This window comes from Carcharhinus amblyrhynchos, chromosome 8 (assembly GCF_965287045.1).
Source record: "Carcharhinus amblyrhynchos chromosome 8, sCarAmb.v2.hapA, whole genome shotgun sequence".
Taxonomy (NCBI): Eukaryota; Metazoa; Chordata; class Chondrichthyes; order Carcharhiniformes; family Carcharhinidae; genus Carcharhinus; species Carcharhinus amblyrhynchos.
The window spans coordinates 44,340,276-44,354,424 of record NC_137331.1 but is presented as its reverse complement, the minus strand read 5'-3'; the positions used below and the strand labels follow the sequence as shown (position 1 = coordinate 44,354,424).

Genomic DNA, 14,149 nt, shown 5'->3' with positions numbered 1-14,149 from the left:
AGCATTACTTCATGCCAAATTTTTCATGTGATGATAAGTGAGCGTTTTGTGTAACAGTCTCCCATAACCAAAGCTCATCAAAAGTTTATATTTGGAATTCTTTAGCCAATTCAGTTAGTCTTTCAAACGTTTTGAATTATAAGGCTGTGGGACAGGATAGTTCAGCTTGCAGTCAGGTACCTTGCATATCATGGGAAAATCTGAATGTTTGTAGAATCGAGCTGTACTCTTGGATGTTACGCATTTGCGCCATTGAATGAAATTGCATAATGTCCGATTTTCAATGTTTTATTTCATCTTTATAACCTCTCCATGTAATTTAATGTAAAGCTGTGTTTTCCTCATCCTAAGTGTCTGTGTATCTGTTTTTCTTTTTAGATTTGACACAGTTGAAGGCATGTAAGTGGTTGTTTAAATTATTTGTAAGAACTTCCCAACATTTTTTAGCATCAACTTGAATTTCAGTTCCATTGGACACAAGTGTTACATTTCTGACATTTCTTGTGATATCACCACAAGGTAGTCCGAATTATTCAAAAAAAAAGTGCTTGTTCCAAAAATATTCCATTGTCAAAAAGTTGCCTAATTGGTAGGAAAATAAGTGTATAATCAAAATATCTGGACCTAATGTTTAAAGTGAAAAAGTAAATTGAAATTTTCTTTCAAGTTAAAGTATTATGGAATTATATGGAGATGTTAACAATTTTGCAATTTGACTTTTTAAAGTTCAATAATGTTATTTTTGGAGCAATCTTCTTTACAAACTTTGTGCTTGTTGAACATTAATTTTCTGGTAATGGTGTGGGTAGCCAGCAGGAAGGAAGGAAAAGCTTCCACAGCTTGTAATTCAGTCCTTGAACTGCTTTTTGCTTTTCTTCTTGATTGCACAGTTCTACAATCCTTTCAGGAATGGAGGCTAATCCAATAGACTTGGTTCATGCTGTATAGCAGTATCTTGCTGTGGGCCTTTTTCCTTCCATTTCCCTTTTGCTCAGTGGAAGGGGTGAGGTACAAATGGTGCTGCTATCATTGCAGTTGATATTACTGACCTAGCTAATAATTGCATCCTTCTGATGGCTATCTAGGAGAAATGGAACCACGTGATTTTAGCCAAAGGAAATATGATGGTGTCGCTCCCCAGCACTGTTCTACCGTAAAGCCAAAGGGCTTCTTTTGTTGGCTGACATTACCTTTGATATGCTGATCTTTATACTAAATGGTTTCTGTCAGGATGAGTGGAACTTCTTCAGGATCAACTGGCTGATTTGCGCATTCCCTGTTTCTTTCTGTTTTCCTTAGGTATCGATCACTTGGCTTTGGGAATGATGTGATTTTGTCAATGATGAGCTTTTAAACATTTGTCTTGAGAGAAAACATTCAGGCAATATTTCTAAAAGTTTGAGTGTTTATTAATTTGTGTGATCTATTAACACAAAATTGACCCTGAGCAATATGGATATGTTTTCATTGGGTGCCTGCCCCACTGGAGTTCACTGCTTTACAAGACTTCCCTTCACTGACCTCATCTAATCAAAGTAAACGTCAGCCACATACTTTAGGTGGAGCATTCTGTAGAAAGTCAAATTAAATTCTCCATGCATCAGCTTCCCTATTGGAAATGAGCACCTTTTAGATTTTGTCCCTGCGCTGTTTTGATATTTTTCATTCCTTCTCCCACTGGTGGGTAAATTAACCAGCAAAATCAGCCACCTGTACTTCTCACTCTGTCTCTAGGAAATCATCTTAACTTTATAACTGGAGCCGGAGGTATAACTTGTAAGGGAATGTGGAGGAAAAATAAACCACTTGGAAAAATGAAATTAAACAAGCCCCTGCATACATGCACAATATGTGTATTGTGTTTGCAAGAGGAAAAACCCATCCTCCCCAAGAGCTCTTCATGCTGCTTTGGAAGGCACGAGGACATGGATTGCTCCAGAGCTGTGAAGAAGACTTTCCTATTCCATTGCCACAGGTTTTGAATGAAAGATTGAGGTCAGGTGGCAATCACTTAATGGGGTTGACATGCTTATAAAAGCTGGATGCATTTAAAACAATTTCCTGATTCGGTTCTTCAAAGAGTCAAAATCACATCTATCCTATATTTATATCTGGTGTTCGTGCATTGTGTACATTCTGAAACTAACTCATTAATCCTCTCTACTGACTGTAGAAGTCCTCTGGCTCAGATGGAGGAAGAACGGAGAGAGCATGTGGCAAAGATGAAGAAGATGGAGATGGAAATGGAACAAGTCTTTGAAATGAAAGTCAAGGAGAAGATTCAGAAGCTGAAAGACTCTGAGGCAGAGGTATTTCGAATATATACTCCTTAACAATTTGCAAAAAAGATTACATTCACTGGCATTTGCATCCACATTCCTTCATATGATTGTTTTCCCAAGGCACATTAATTGTCAAGTTCTGTTTTTTTTTTGTGCGGGGGGTGTAAATTAGGTGTCTAACATTCCAGGTCGTTCGAGCGTTCCAGTCAAGCTGTTGAGTTGTCAGCACATGTTTAAAAAAATTAAATACTTCTCAGGATTTACATATTGCTGATAGGATGGATATTTATTTCCCACCCTGCTTGCATTGTTCTGAAAAGTGGTGAGCTAGCATCTCAAATCGCTGCCGTCCATTGTGGTAGGGCCACTTCAGAGTCAACGCACGTTGATATAGGATTAGTGTCGTGTAAGGATGGCAGGTCCTTAAATGACATTTTTAATTCTTTTTCTAGGGTCTAAGTATCCCAGCTTTTGTTGCCTTTTTCTAATTACCTTTGAACTGGGTGGCTTGCTAGGCCACTTCGGAGTACAGTTAAAAGTCAAGCACATTGCTGTGGTCTGGAGTTACATCCAGACCAGGTAAGGATAGTAGGTTTTCTTCCCTCAAGGGCATCAACAAAGCAGATATATTTTACAACAATCGATAGCTGTTTCACGATCATCATTACCGAGATTGGCTTTACATTCCAGATTTATTAATTCAGTTTCACCAGCCGTGGTGAGATTTGAACCCATGTGCTCTGAGCATTAATCAGGGCCTCTAGATTACTAATCCAGTGACATTCCTACTATGCCGACATTCCTACTATGCCAACATCCCTCTCAAAATCTCTCTATGTTGAACCAGTTGGGCTAATTACTACAAACTAACGGCTTCACACACACTAATACCAGCTTTATGTAAAGATATTTAACACTATGAAGAGTGCTTAAGTTGCCATTAGAGCCATTTGAGTTCACGTACTCAAGGTTATTTGTCCAGTAAGATCACCTCTATACAGTTACTAGGCAAGCACGTACAGTTAGAGTTCATATTCCCTTCTGGTGGAAATGCACTCCATTTCACCTGAGTTTGTGTAACCTGTTTTCGTAACTTAATGTTTTAAGCCTCAGTGTTATTCAGTTGAATCTGTGTTCTATCTGTCTGCACACTTCTTCAGATGGCTGACTTGCTTTGAAACTTCAGTTGTTGAACATGCCAGAGACGGTGTGCTTCCCTGACTCTTTTTCTCTTTTAGTTTTGAAGGGTGGGAGGGGGGAAGAGCACGGAAATTTGAGAGATCAAGATTATAACAATTTTCTCATTTGAAGACTTGAAGCTGATGGTTTATGTAAGCATTTCCTCAATTTCCCTGCTGTTGTTTTGGGTAAAATATTATGTACATTGCCGTTGGAGTTAAATGGAATTTTTTCTTGCTTTGAAATCCAGTCATATATTAATGTCTATCAATAAACAGTTTCTCAACTGCCAGCATGAGTTGCAGATTTCACCAAGATCATTGGAATTTTTGAAGAGAAATAGATTGTGTTTAGCTGATTAACTGGAAATATAGATGCAGAGTTCCTTCAGTGTTACTTGATTTGTTATCATTTTTAAATAGTTATTTACCCTTTAATCTCAATATTGAGTTGGAGTTTTGAGATACTGTATTGATTCCTTCCCTCACGATTTTTAATTATTTATTTAGCCAGCATTTATTCCGTATGAGTGACATGCTAGGCCCATTTCGGAGAAAGTTTGTGTCACCCACATTGCTGTGGTTCTGGAGTCACATGTAGGCCAGACCGGATAAGAACTACAGATTTCCTTCCTTAAAGAATATTAGTGAACCAGATGGATCTTTATGACAATTCATGATCATTTTATGATCACCATTACTGAGACTAATTTCCAATTCCAGATTCTATTTCTGAATTGAAGTTTTACCGGCAACCATGGTGGGATTTGATCCCATGTCCCCAGAGCATTAGCTGATCCTCTGGATTAGTAGTCCAATGACTCTTAGTACACCAACTTCACTTCTTTTCTGGTCCCTCCCTGAAGTAGTAACCCAATAATCAGATTAAAACATAATTTACAATGTTGTAGAGAAAAAAATAGCCTATTGCAAAACATGACAGGTGCATGGGAACAAGATAAGACCATCATGGCTGATCAGCACTTTCGTTCCAATCTGTCTGGAAAATGTTTGTTGACCATCGCTCCAGCATATGTTTGTTTGGGAGTTGGTGGGGATCAGGATTGCTTTAGATTACACTGTCCTCTATGTGGAGGAAATCTCACTGATTTCACTCCTCTATGATACAGCTGGCATTGTAATGCTCATAGAATCCCTATAGTGCAGGAGAGGCCATTTGGCCCATCAAGTCTGCATTAACTCTTGGCAGAGTATCTAACCTGGGCCTCATTCCCATAACTCCGCACATTGCTGTGGCTAACCCATTTAACCAGCACATCTTTGGAGTGTGGGAGGAACCTGGAGCCCCAGAGGAAACCCTTGCAGACATGGGGAGAATGTGCAGACTCCACACAGTGACCCAAAGCTGGAAGTGAACCTGGAACCCTGGTGCAGTGAGTCAGCAATGCTAACCTTTGTGCCACTGCTGCTTTTGTGCCAATGCTATTTTTCTTGTTTTAGACTTGCCTTACCAAAGAAAATAGTTTATCCATTGAATCCTTTTGTTGTTTTAAAGACCTTAACTAAATTACCCCTCAACTTTCTAAACTCAGTAATACAAGCTAGGTGTATGTGATCTGTCCTCATAATTTGCCTTTTCTGCTAATGTATGCTTTCTGACAAACTGAACATAGCTTTTTTTATAATTTATTCCGATTCAATCAAATTAAATCCAATTCAGAGTCCCAACAAGTTGAGACATTCCCAATCCAAGCTGACAAGACAGGGCGCTCGCCTCCTGCCTTGGGCTTGATCTACATGATCTAAGCTGATTGGAGTAGATGTAGCTCCTCCTCCAAGTCTTGATCTCATTTGCATCTTAGCCAAAAGGCCAAGATGCCGCTTGATAAAATTGCTTCAAATGAAGCTAAAATGTAACCTCATGACTACAACCAAGTACAGCATGTCGATACTACACTTGTATATTGATTGGTTGACCCAAGTTGGACGCGGTGGGCTTGAGGAAGAGTTCTTGGAATGCTGTAGGGATAGTTTCCTTGAACAGTGTGTGACGGAACCAACGAGGGAACGAGCTGTCTTAGATCTGGTGTTATGTAACGAGGCAGGAAGAATTAGGGATCTTGTTGTGAGGGATCCTCTTGGGATGAACAATCATTATATGGTTGAGTTTTTGATGCAGATGGAGGATGAGAAAGTAGGGTCCCGAACCTGTGCCCTCTTTTTCAACAGAGGGGAGTACGATAGGATGAGAGGGGAATTGGCAAATGTAGATTGGGGACGCAGATTAGTTGGTAGGACTGCTGAAGAACAGTGGAGGATCTTTAAGGAGATCTTTTTCGGTGCTCAGCAGAAATATATTCCAGTGGTAAAGAAGGAATGTAGGAGAAGGGATAACCAGCCGTGGTCATCGAAGGAAATAAAGGAGAGTATTAAATTAAAAGCGTTTAGAGTGGCTAAAAGTAGTGGGCGATTGGAAGATTGGGAGAGGTTTAAAAATCAACAAAGATTGACTAAGAAGCTGATAAAGAAAGGAAGGATAGACTATGAAGCTAAACTACCACTAAATATAAAAAAAGGACAGTAAGAGTTTTTACAAATATATAAGGAGGAGGATACTGGCTAGAGTGAATGTTGGACCCTTAGAGGATGAGGGGGGATTTAGTGGTGGGAGATGAGGAAATGGTGGAGGCCTTAAATAAGTTTTTTGCCTTGGTCTTCACAGAGGAGGACGCAAATAGTTTGCCGGATATTAAAGATAAAAGGATGGTAGGAGTTGAGGGCCTGAATGCGATTACTGTCACCTAGAGAGGTAGTGCTTGATAGACTAATGGGACTGATGGTAGACAAGTCCCCAGGACCGGATGGAATGCATCCCAGGGTTCTGAAGGAAATGGCAGAGGTGGTAGTAGATGCCTTAGTGATTATTTACCAAACTTCACTGGATTCCGGGGAAGTGCCGGAAGATTAGAAAACTGCTAATGTTATGCTGCTGTTCAAAAAAGGTAGCAGGCAAAAGGCAGGGAATTATAGGCCGGTTAGTTTAATGCCTGTTGGAAAAATGCTTGAATCCGTCATCAAAGAAGAAATAGCGAGTCGCCTAGAAAAGAATGGTTTGATAGAGCAGACGCAGCACGGATTCGTTAAGGGGAAGTCGTGTTTGACAAATTTATTGGATTTCTGAGGATGTGACTAATGCGGTAGACAGAAGGGAACCAGTGGATGTGGTGTTTCTCGATTTTCAAAAGGCATTTGATAAGGTGCCGCACAAAAGGTTGCTTCAGAAAGTTAGGGGGCATGGAGTTGGGGGTAAGGTGTTAGCGTGGATAGAGGATTGTTTGTCTATTAGGAGGCAAAGAGTTGGTATCAATGGGTGCTATTCTGATTGGCGGTTGGTGACTAGTGGAGTGCCACAGGGATCGGTGCTGGGGCCTCAGCTATTTACCATTTATACAGATGATCTGGACGATGGGGCTGAGTGTAGGGTGACGAAATTTGCTGATGACACGAAGATGAGTGGAAAAGCAAATTGTGCGGAGAGTGTGGAAAGGCTGCAGAGGGATCTGGATAGGCTGAGCGAGTGGGCGAGGACCTGGCAGATGGAGTACAATGTTAGCAAGTGTGAGGTTATCCACTTTGGCAGGAATAATAGTAGGAGGGATTACTGTTTAAAGGGCGAAAAGCTGCAGCATGCTACAGTGCAGAGGGACCTGGGGGTCCTTGTGCATGAGTCGCAAAAACCCAGTCTGCAGGTGCAGCAGGTGATCAAGAAGGCGAATGGGATGCTGGCCTTTATAGCGAGGGGGATAGAATATAAAAGCAGGGAGGTCTTGCTGCAACTGTACAGGGCACGGTGAGGCCACAGCTGGAGTACTGTGTGCAGTTTTGGTCGCCGCACTTGCGCAAAGATATTTTGGCCTTGGAGGGAGTGCAGAGGAGGTTCACTAGGCTGTTACCAGAGATGAGGGGGTTAGACTGTGAAGACAGACTGAATAGACTGGGTCTGTACTCGTCGGAGTTTAGAAGGATGAGGGGGGATCTTAGAGACATATAAGATAATGAAAGGGATGGATAGGGTAGTGGTAGAGAGATTCTTCCCGCTCAGAAAGGATAGCAGGACTAGAGGGCACAACCTCAAGTTTGAGGGGGGGGGGGGGGATGCGGGTGCGGTTTAGAACAGAGTTGAGGAGGAACTTCTTCACTCAAAGGGTGGTGAATCTCTGGAATTCTCTGCCCGTTGAAGTGGTGGAGGCTGCGTTGCTAAATATATTTAAGTCACGGGTAGATAGGTTTTTGACAGACAAGAGAATTAAGGGTTTAGGGGAGAAAGCGGGAAAGTGGAACTGATCCACTTCAGATCTTATTGAATGGCAGGGCAGGCTCGACGGGTTAGATGGCCTACTCCTGCTCCTCTTTCTTATGTTCTTATGATCTTGGTCCAAAGGCCGAGAACAAACTGAACATAGTACTCCAAGTGAAATGAGACAGCGTAATGTACAATCCTGGCTTGGTCCTTCATTGTCACTTCATCAAAATCCTGGAACCCTCTCTCTAACAGCATTGCGGATATACCTACACTGCAAAAGTTCAAAAAGACAGCTCACCACCATTATCTTGAGGGCAATTACGGATTGCTGGCCTTGCCAATGATGGTATGCCATGAATGATTTGAGTAACTGTTGGGTTATGCAGAACAGCAGTTTAATAGTGAATGAATTGAAAGATGGCAACTTTTTGCCATTTATTTTAAATTTTGCTGCCTTACCAATATGGCTTAGTGACTCTCAGCTTTAAAACACAGTTTTGTTAATCATCTTGTTCCAAAAGAAGTGTTTGATTTGCGTGGGTGAAAACGTGACAGCCTTTTCTCACTTCCTCCTTCACCCTGTCTCCTGCAGTCAAATATCAAAGATTCACTGCAAGAGTGAGAATGACAGAGTGCTGCATTTAGTTTTAACTTGGGTGGAGGAGGCAGTATAGGATTGTGAAGTATTGAGAGAGTGACACCAGTTCATGGGGCTGTGATTTGAGCCTACTTTGAAGTGATTACTTTGTGCCTTCCAGCTCCAGCGACGTCATGAACAAATGAAGAAGAATTTGGAAGCGCAGCACAAAGAACTTGAGGAAAAACGCCGCCAGTTTGAAGATGAGAAACAGAACTGGGAGGCTCAACAGCGCATTCTGGAACAGCAAAAACTAGATTCTACCAGGTACACTCCCCCTCATTCCCCCTCTCTCTCACATCACACTCTCTCTCCCTCACTCCCTCCCTTTCTCACTCAGATTATACTCCCTCACTCCATCCTCCTCTCACTCAGATCACACTCTCCCTCACCCACTCCCTCCCTCTCACCTCACCTCACACTCTCACTCCCTCCCTTCCTTCCTGTCGCACTCAGATTACACACTCCCTCACTCACATCACACCCACCCTCCCTCACGTCCTCACGTCATGCTCTACATCACTCCCCCTCTCTCCCTCGCTCTCGCCCTCCCTCCCCCTCTCTCTCGCTCTCGCCCTCCCTCCCCCTCTCTCTCGCTCTCGCCCTCCCTCCCCTCTCTCTCGCTCTCGCCCTCCCTCCCCCTCTCTCTCGCTCTCGCCCTCCCCTCCCCTCTCTCTCGCTCTCGCCCTCCCTCCCCCTCTCTCTCGCTCTCGCCCTCCCTCCCCCTCTCTCTCGCTCTCGCCCTCCCTCCCCCTCTCTCTCGCTCTCGCCCTCCCTCCCCCTCTCTCTCGCTCTCGCCCTCCCTCCCCCTCTCTCTCGCTCTCGCCCTCCCTCCCCCTCTCTCTCGCTCTCGCCCTCCCTCCCCCTCGCTCTCGCTCTCGTCCTCCCTCCCGCCCTCTCTCGCTCTCGCCCTCCCTCCCGCCCTCTCTCTCGCTCTCGCCCTCCCGCCCCCTCTCTCTCTCCCTCTCTCTCCCGCCCTCGCTCTCTCTCCGCCCCTCCCTCTCTCTCCCTCTCTCTCCCGCCCTCCCTCTCTCTCCCGCCCTCCCTCTCTCTCCCGCCCTCCCTCTCTCTCCCGCCCTCCCTCTCTCTCCCGCCCTCCCTCTCTCTCCCGCCCTCCCTCTCTCTCCCGCCCTCCCTCTCTCTCCCGCCCTCCCTCTCTCTCCCGCCCTCCCTCTCTCTCCCGCCCTCCCTCTCTCTCCCGCCCTCCCTCTCTCTCCCGCCCTCCCTCTCTCTCCCGCCTCCTCTCTCTCCCGCCCTCCCTCTCTCTCCGCCCTCCTCTCTCTCCCGCCCTCCCTCTCTCTCCCGCCCCCCCTCTCTCTCCCGCCCTCCCTCTCTCTCCCGCCCTCCCTCTCTCTCCCCGCCCTCCCTCTCTCTCCCGCCCTCCCTCTCTCTCCCGCCCTCCCTCTCTCTCCCGCCCTCCCCTCCCTCTCTCTCCTCCCTCTCTCTCCCTCTCTCCCTCTCTCTCTCCGCCCTCCCTCTCTCTCCCGCCCTCCCTCTCTCTCCCGCCCTCCCTCTCTCTCCCGCCCCCTCCTCTCTCCCGCCCTCTCCCGCCCTCCCTCTCTCTCCCGCCCTCCCTCTCTCTCCCGCCCTCCCTCTCTCTCCCGCCCTCCCTCTCTCTCCCGCCCTCCCTCTCTCTCCCGCCCTCCCTCTCTCTCCCGCCCTCCCTCTCTCTCCCGCCCTCCCTCTCTCTCCCGCCCTCCCTCTCTCTCCCGCCCTCCCTCTCTCTCCCGCCCTCCCTCTCTCTCCCGCCCTCCCTCTCTCTCCCGCCCTCCCTCTCTCTCCCGCCCTCCCTCTCTCTCCCGCCCTCCCTCTCTCTCCCGCCCTCCCTCTCTCTCCCGCCCTCCCTCTCTCTCCCGCCCTCCCTCTCTCTCCCGCCCTCCCTCTCTCTCCCGCCCTCCCTCTCTCTCCCGCCCTCCCTCTCTCTCCCGCCCTCCCTCTCTCTCCCGCCCTCCCTCTCTCTCCCGCCCTCCCTCTCTCTCCCGCCCTCCCTCTCTCTCCCGCCCTCCCTCTCTCTCCCGCCCTCCTCTCTCTCCCCGCCCTCCCTCTCTCTCCCGCCCTCCCTCTCTCTCCCGCCCTCCCTCTCTCTCCCGCCCTCCCTCTCTCTCCCGCCCTCCCTCTCTCTCCCGCCCTCCCTCTCTCTCCCGCCCTCCCTCTCTCTCCCGCCCTCCCTCTCTCTCCCGCCCTCCCTCTCTCTCCCGCCCTCCCTCTCTCTCCCGCCCTCCCTCTCTCTCCCGCCCTCCCTCTCTCTCCCGCCCTCCCTCTCTCTCCCGCCCTCCCTCTCTCTCCCGCCCTCCCTCTCTCTCCCGCCCTCCCTCTCTCTCCCGCCCTCCCTCTCTCTCCCGCCCTCCCTCTCTCTCCCGCCCTCCCTCTCTCTCCCGCCCTCCCTCTCTCTCCCGCCCTCCCTCCCTCTCCCGCCCTCCCTCCCTCTCTCTCTCTCTCTCCCGCCCTCCCTCCCTCTCTCTCTCTCTCTCCCGCCCTCCCTCCCTCTCTCTCTCTCTCTCTCCCGCCCTCCCTCCCTCTCTCTCTCTCTCTCTCCCGCCCTCCCTCCCTCTCTCTCTCTCTCTCTCCCGCCCTCCCTCCCTCTCTCTCTCTCTCTCTCCCGCCCTCCCCTCTCTCTCTCTCTCTCTCCCGCCCTCCCTCCCTCTCTCTCTCTCGCCCTCCCTCGCCCCCTCCCTCAGAGTCATGGAGGTTTACAGCATGGAAACAGGCTCTTCAGCCCAACTTGTCCATGCTGTCCTTTTTGTAAAAACCCCTAAGCTAATCCCAATAGCCTGCATTTGGCCCATATCCCTCTATACCCATGGTACCCATGTAATTATCTAAATGCTTTTTAAAAGACGAAATTGTACCTGCCTCTACTACCACTTCTGGCAGCTTGTTCCAGACACTCACCATTCTCTGTGTGAAAAAATTCCTCTCTGGACCCTTTTGTATCTCTTCCCTCTCACCTTAAATCTATGCCCTCTAGTTTTAGACTCCTCTACCTTTGGGAAAAGATATTGACTACCTCGCTGATCTGTGCCCCTCCTTAATTTTTAGACCTCTATCAAATCACCCCTCAGCTTTCTACGCTCCAGAGAAAAAGTCCCAATCTATCCAGCTTCTCCTTATACCTCAATCCATCAAGTCCCGGTAGCATCCTTGTAAGTCTTTTCTGCACCCTTTCTAGTTTAATAATATCTTTTCTATAATAGGGTGACCAGAACTGTACACAGTCTTCCAAGTGTAGCCTCACCAATGTCTTGTACAACTTCAACAAGACGTCCCAACTCCTGTACTCAGTGTTCTGACCTATGAAACCAAGCATGCCGAATGCCTTCTTCACCACTGTCCACTTGTGACTCCACTTTCAAGGAGCTATGAACCTGTACTCCTAGATCTCTCTGTTCTGTAACTCTCCCCAACACCCTACCATTAACTGAGAGAGTCCGGCCCTGGTTCAGTCTACCAGCTTGCATTTATCTAAATTAAACTCCATCTGCCATTCGTCAGCTCACTGCCCAATTGATCAAGATCTTGCCTGTAATTTAATATCCAAAACTATACAAAGTATTCTAACTGTCAAATTCTGACAACTGACTGTGAATTGTCAATGCTTCATTGATGTTTAGAAGGGAACATTGCTTTCTGGAATATGCAGTGAAAAGGCGACACTGGCTTTAGTTTTTGTACATTAGTAACTTCAATCAGCCTTCTGTTAATGAGAGTTTATGATTTGTAAATCCAATTACAGAGCCTTGAGAAAGAATGAAATGTCAAGTGGATTCATTTCGATTTATGTGACCAATTATTGCAGCAGCTGGTAATGCCAGTTGGTACTGCATGCAGGGTCTAAGGTTTAAACTGCTGCCTGTGACCATGAACGAAAAGAAAGATAATTTGCATTTGTATAACACCTTTTATAATCCCAGGGTGCTGAGCAGTCAATGAAGCACTTATTATCATACCGACTACACTTCCTGTGGAAAACTAACCCCAGCCAATTTGCACACCGTTGAACAATATTGTAATAAATCTGATGATCTGTTTCATGATGTTGGTTGAGGAATAAATATTAGCCAGGATACAAAGGAGAATTCCCATGCTCTTCAGAATAGTATCATGGATATTTTGCATCCAGCTGTGGGAGCAAAGGAACCATGCTTTAATGTCTCAATCATAAGATGTCACCTCCAACAGTGCAGCACCCCCTCAGCACTGTTCTGGCTGCTCAGTCTGTGCTCTGGTGTCTACAGTGGAACCTGAATCCTAGGAGCAGAAGCTGATCGACATAATGCCCCCTGGTTCCTTACCCTTATTGCTGGTTAACAAATATCCCAGCCCCACAACCGTAATAGCCATGGCCTGTAAGCTTTTCTCAGCTGAGACCTGCTAACTGATCAGGCGTCAGTGTCGATCTTTAGTGTGTCTGAGTCAGCAAACAAGGCTAAAGAGGTGTTATATAAAAAATCTATTTAGTTCTATTTTCCAGACAACTGACACATGTTCTTTTATTTCAAAGGACCTTGGAAAAGAACAAGAAGAAAGGGAAGATCTTTTAAGACAGTTGAAGATCATCAAATTATGTACTTGCCAATTTGCCAGCCCTGGACATATTTTGTTTCTTTGTTTTGAAAGGATTCAACTTTGCACCTATTATCTCTATAATGTTAATGTATTAGCATGTGAAATGGCCAACCTAATATTATGTTTGTACATTAATTTCTATTTGTAGTCTCTGGAATAGGAAGTTAGAAAAGTCTCGAGTTATCTGGGGTAATGTGTGTTGAGACACAACATCTGAATTTTTAAAATGAACCGATGCCTCCCTTTTTATTGCAGATAAATGTGTTACTGTCATGCAATCATGTTCTGGTGGTTGATTGTTTACAGAATATTGACTGTTCTTCCATGAATGTGGGAACTCTGAACGATGTTTATAAGAAGCAGTGCTATAACTTGCTGCAGCTTCACTCTGCTTCAGAAATAACACAAAAACCTCATACAATGCAGCTATAGCATAGTCTTAACACATTTCGGTGCTGGGGGCAACACCAGTTTCTTTTCCACCTTTCAGTGTTTTCCTGTCCCCACGACGTACAGAAATGTCACAGGGCTTGTGTGGAATCTCAACCACTTCCATAATGTGTTGTCTTAGATTTTTGCTGTTTCCATTGAATAATTAACGTTCTCTAGCAAAACATTTACCTTTTTTGTAACTGCTTCATTTATTGTAACGATTAATTTAGATATTTCATCATATATTGCCCAGCAAAATGCTGAAAAATTTAAAAAAAGCATAGCTTTTGTATGTTAGGAAATAATGGGGGGTTCAACAACATGCTTTCTCTCGCATTTTATTGTAACTGACTCAAGTACTGCATTGCGTGTAAGCTCTGGAGCCATAAATGTACCTTTCTCCAGCTAAGTGCGGTCAAGCTTGTATCTCCTTACTCAATGGAATTCATGGTCTCCAAGGGTTGGGGGTGGGGGGGGGCAGGGGATGTTGGGGAGGGGGGTGGGAGGGTAAGAGTCACATTTAGCTGTATACATGTTACCCATCTCTGTATTTTTATTTGTATTGTACAGAGTCACATAATAAAACAATGTTGTGATGATGTAAATGTGATGCACATTGTGACTTTCTTGGCATTGTATGGCTTGCTGCTATGTTAACAGGAGTCTTCATTTGAGTTTACAATCTTCAGGTCAATTATATTTCTATACAGGGATGGTGATCAGATCCAGCCTGTCAACTGTGTCCAGCAAACACCCGCAAACATCAGAGACATTGACCAGATAACCTGCT

The 14,149-nt window shown here is 46.0% G+C and overlaps 1 protein-coding gene across 2 annotated transcripts in view; it reads left to right on the top strand.

Annotated features, from left to right (window-relative positions):
* Positions 1 to 13,829, top strand: part of LOC145346564 (septin-7) — a 119,616-nt gene extending 105,787 nt beyond the window's left edge. Inside the window, exons 10-13 of one of the 2 annotated variants that reach the window (XM_080193980.1) lie at positions 379 to 399; positions 2,174 to 2,309; positions 8,483 to 8,628; positions 12,863 to 13,829. In XM_080193980.1, coding sequence (XP_080050106.1) covers positions 379 to 399; positions 2,174 to 2,309; positions 8,483 to 8,628; positions 12,863 to 12,902 — 343 coding nt within the window. In that variant the 3' untranslated portion in view covers positions 12,903 to 13,829. The remainder of the gene's footprint in view (positions 1 to 378; positions 400 to 2,173; positions 2,310 to 8,482; positions 8,629 to 12,862) is intronic. The other variant, XM_080193981.1, reaches the window with a different exon arrangement.
* The last annotated feature ends 320 nt before the right edge of the window (positions 13,830 to 14,149 follow it).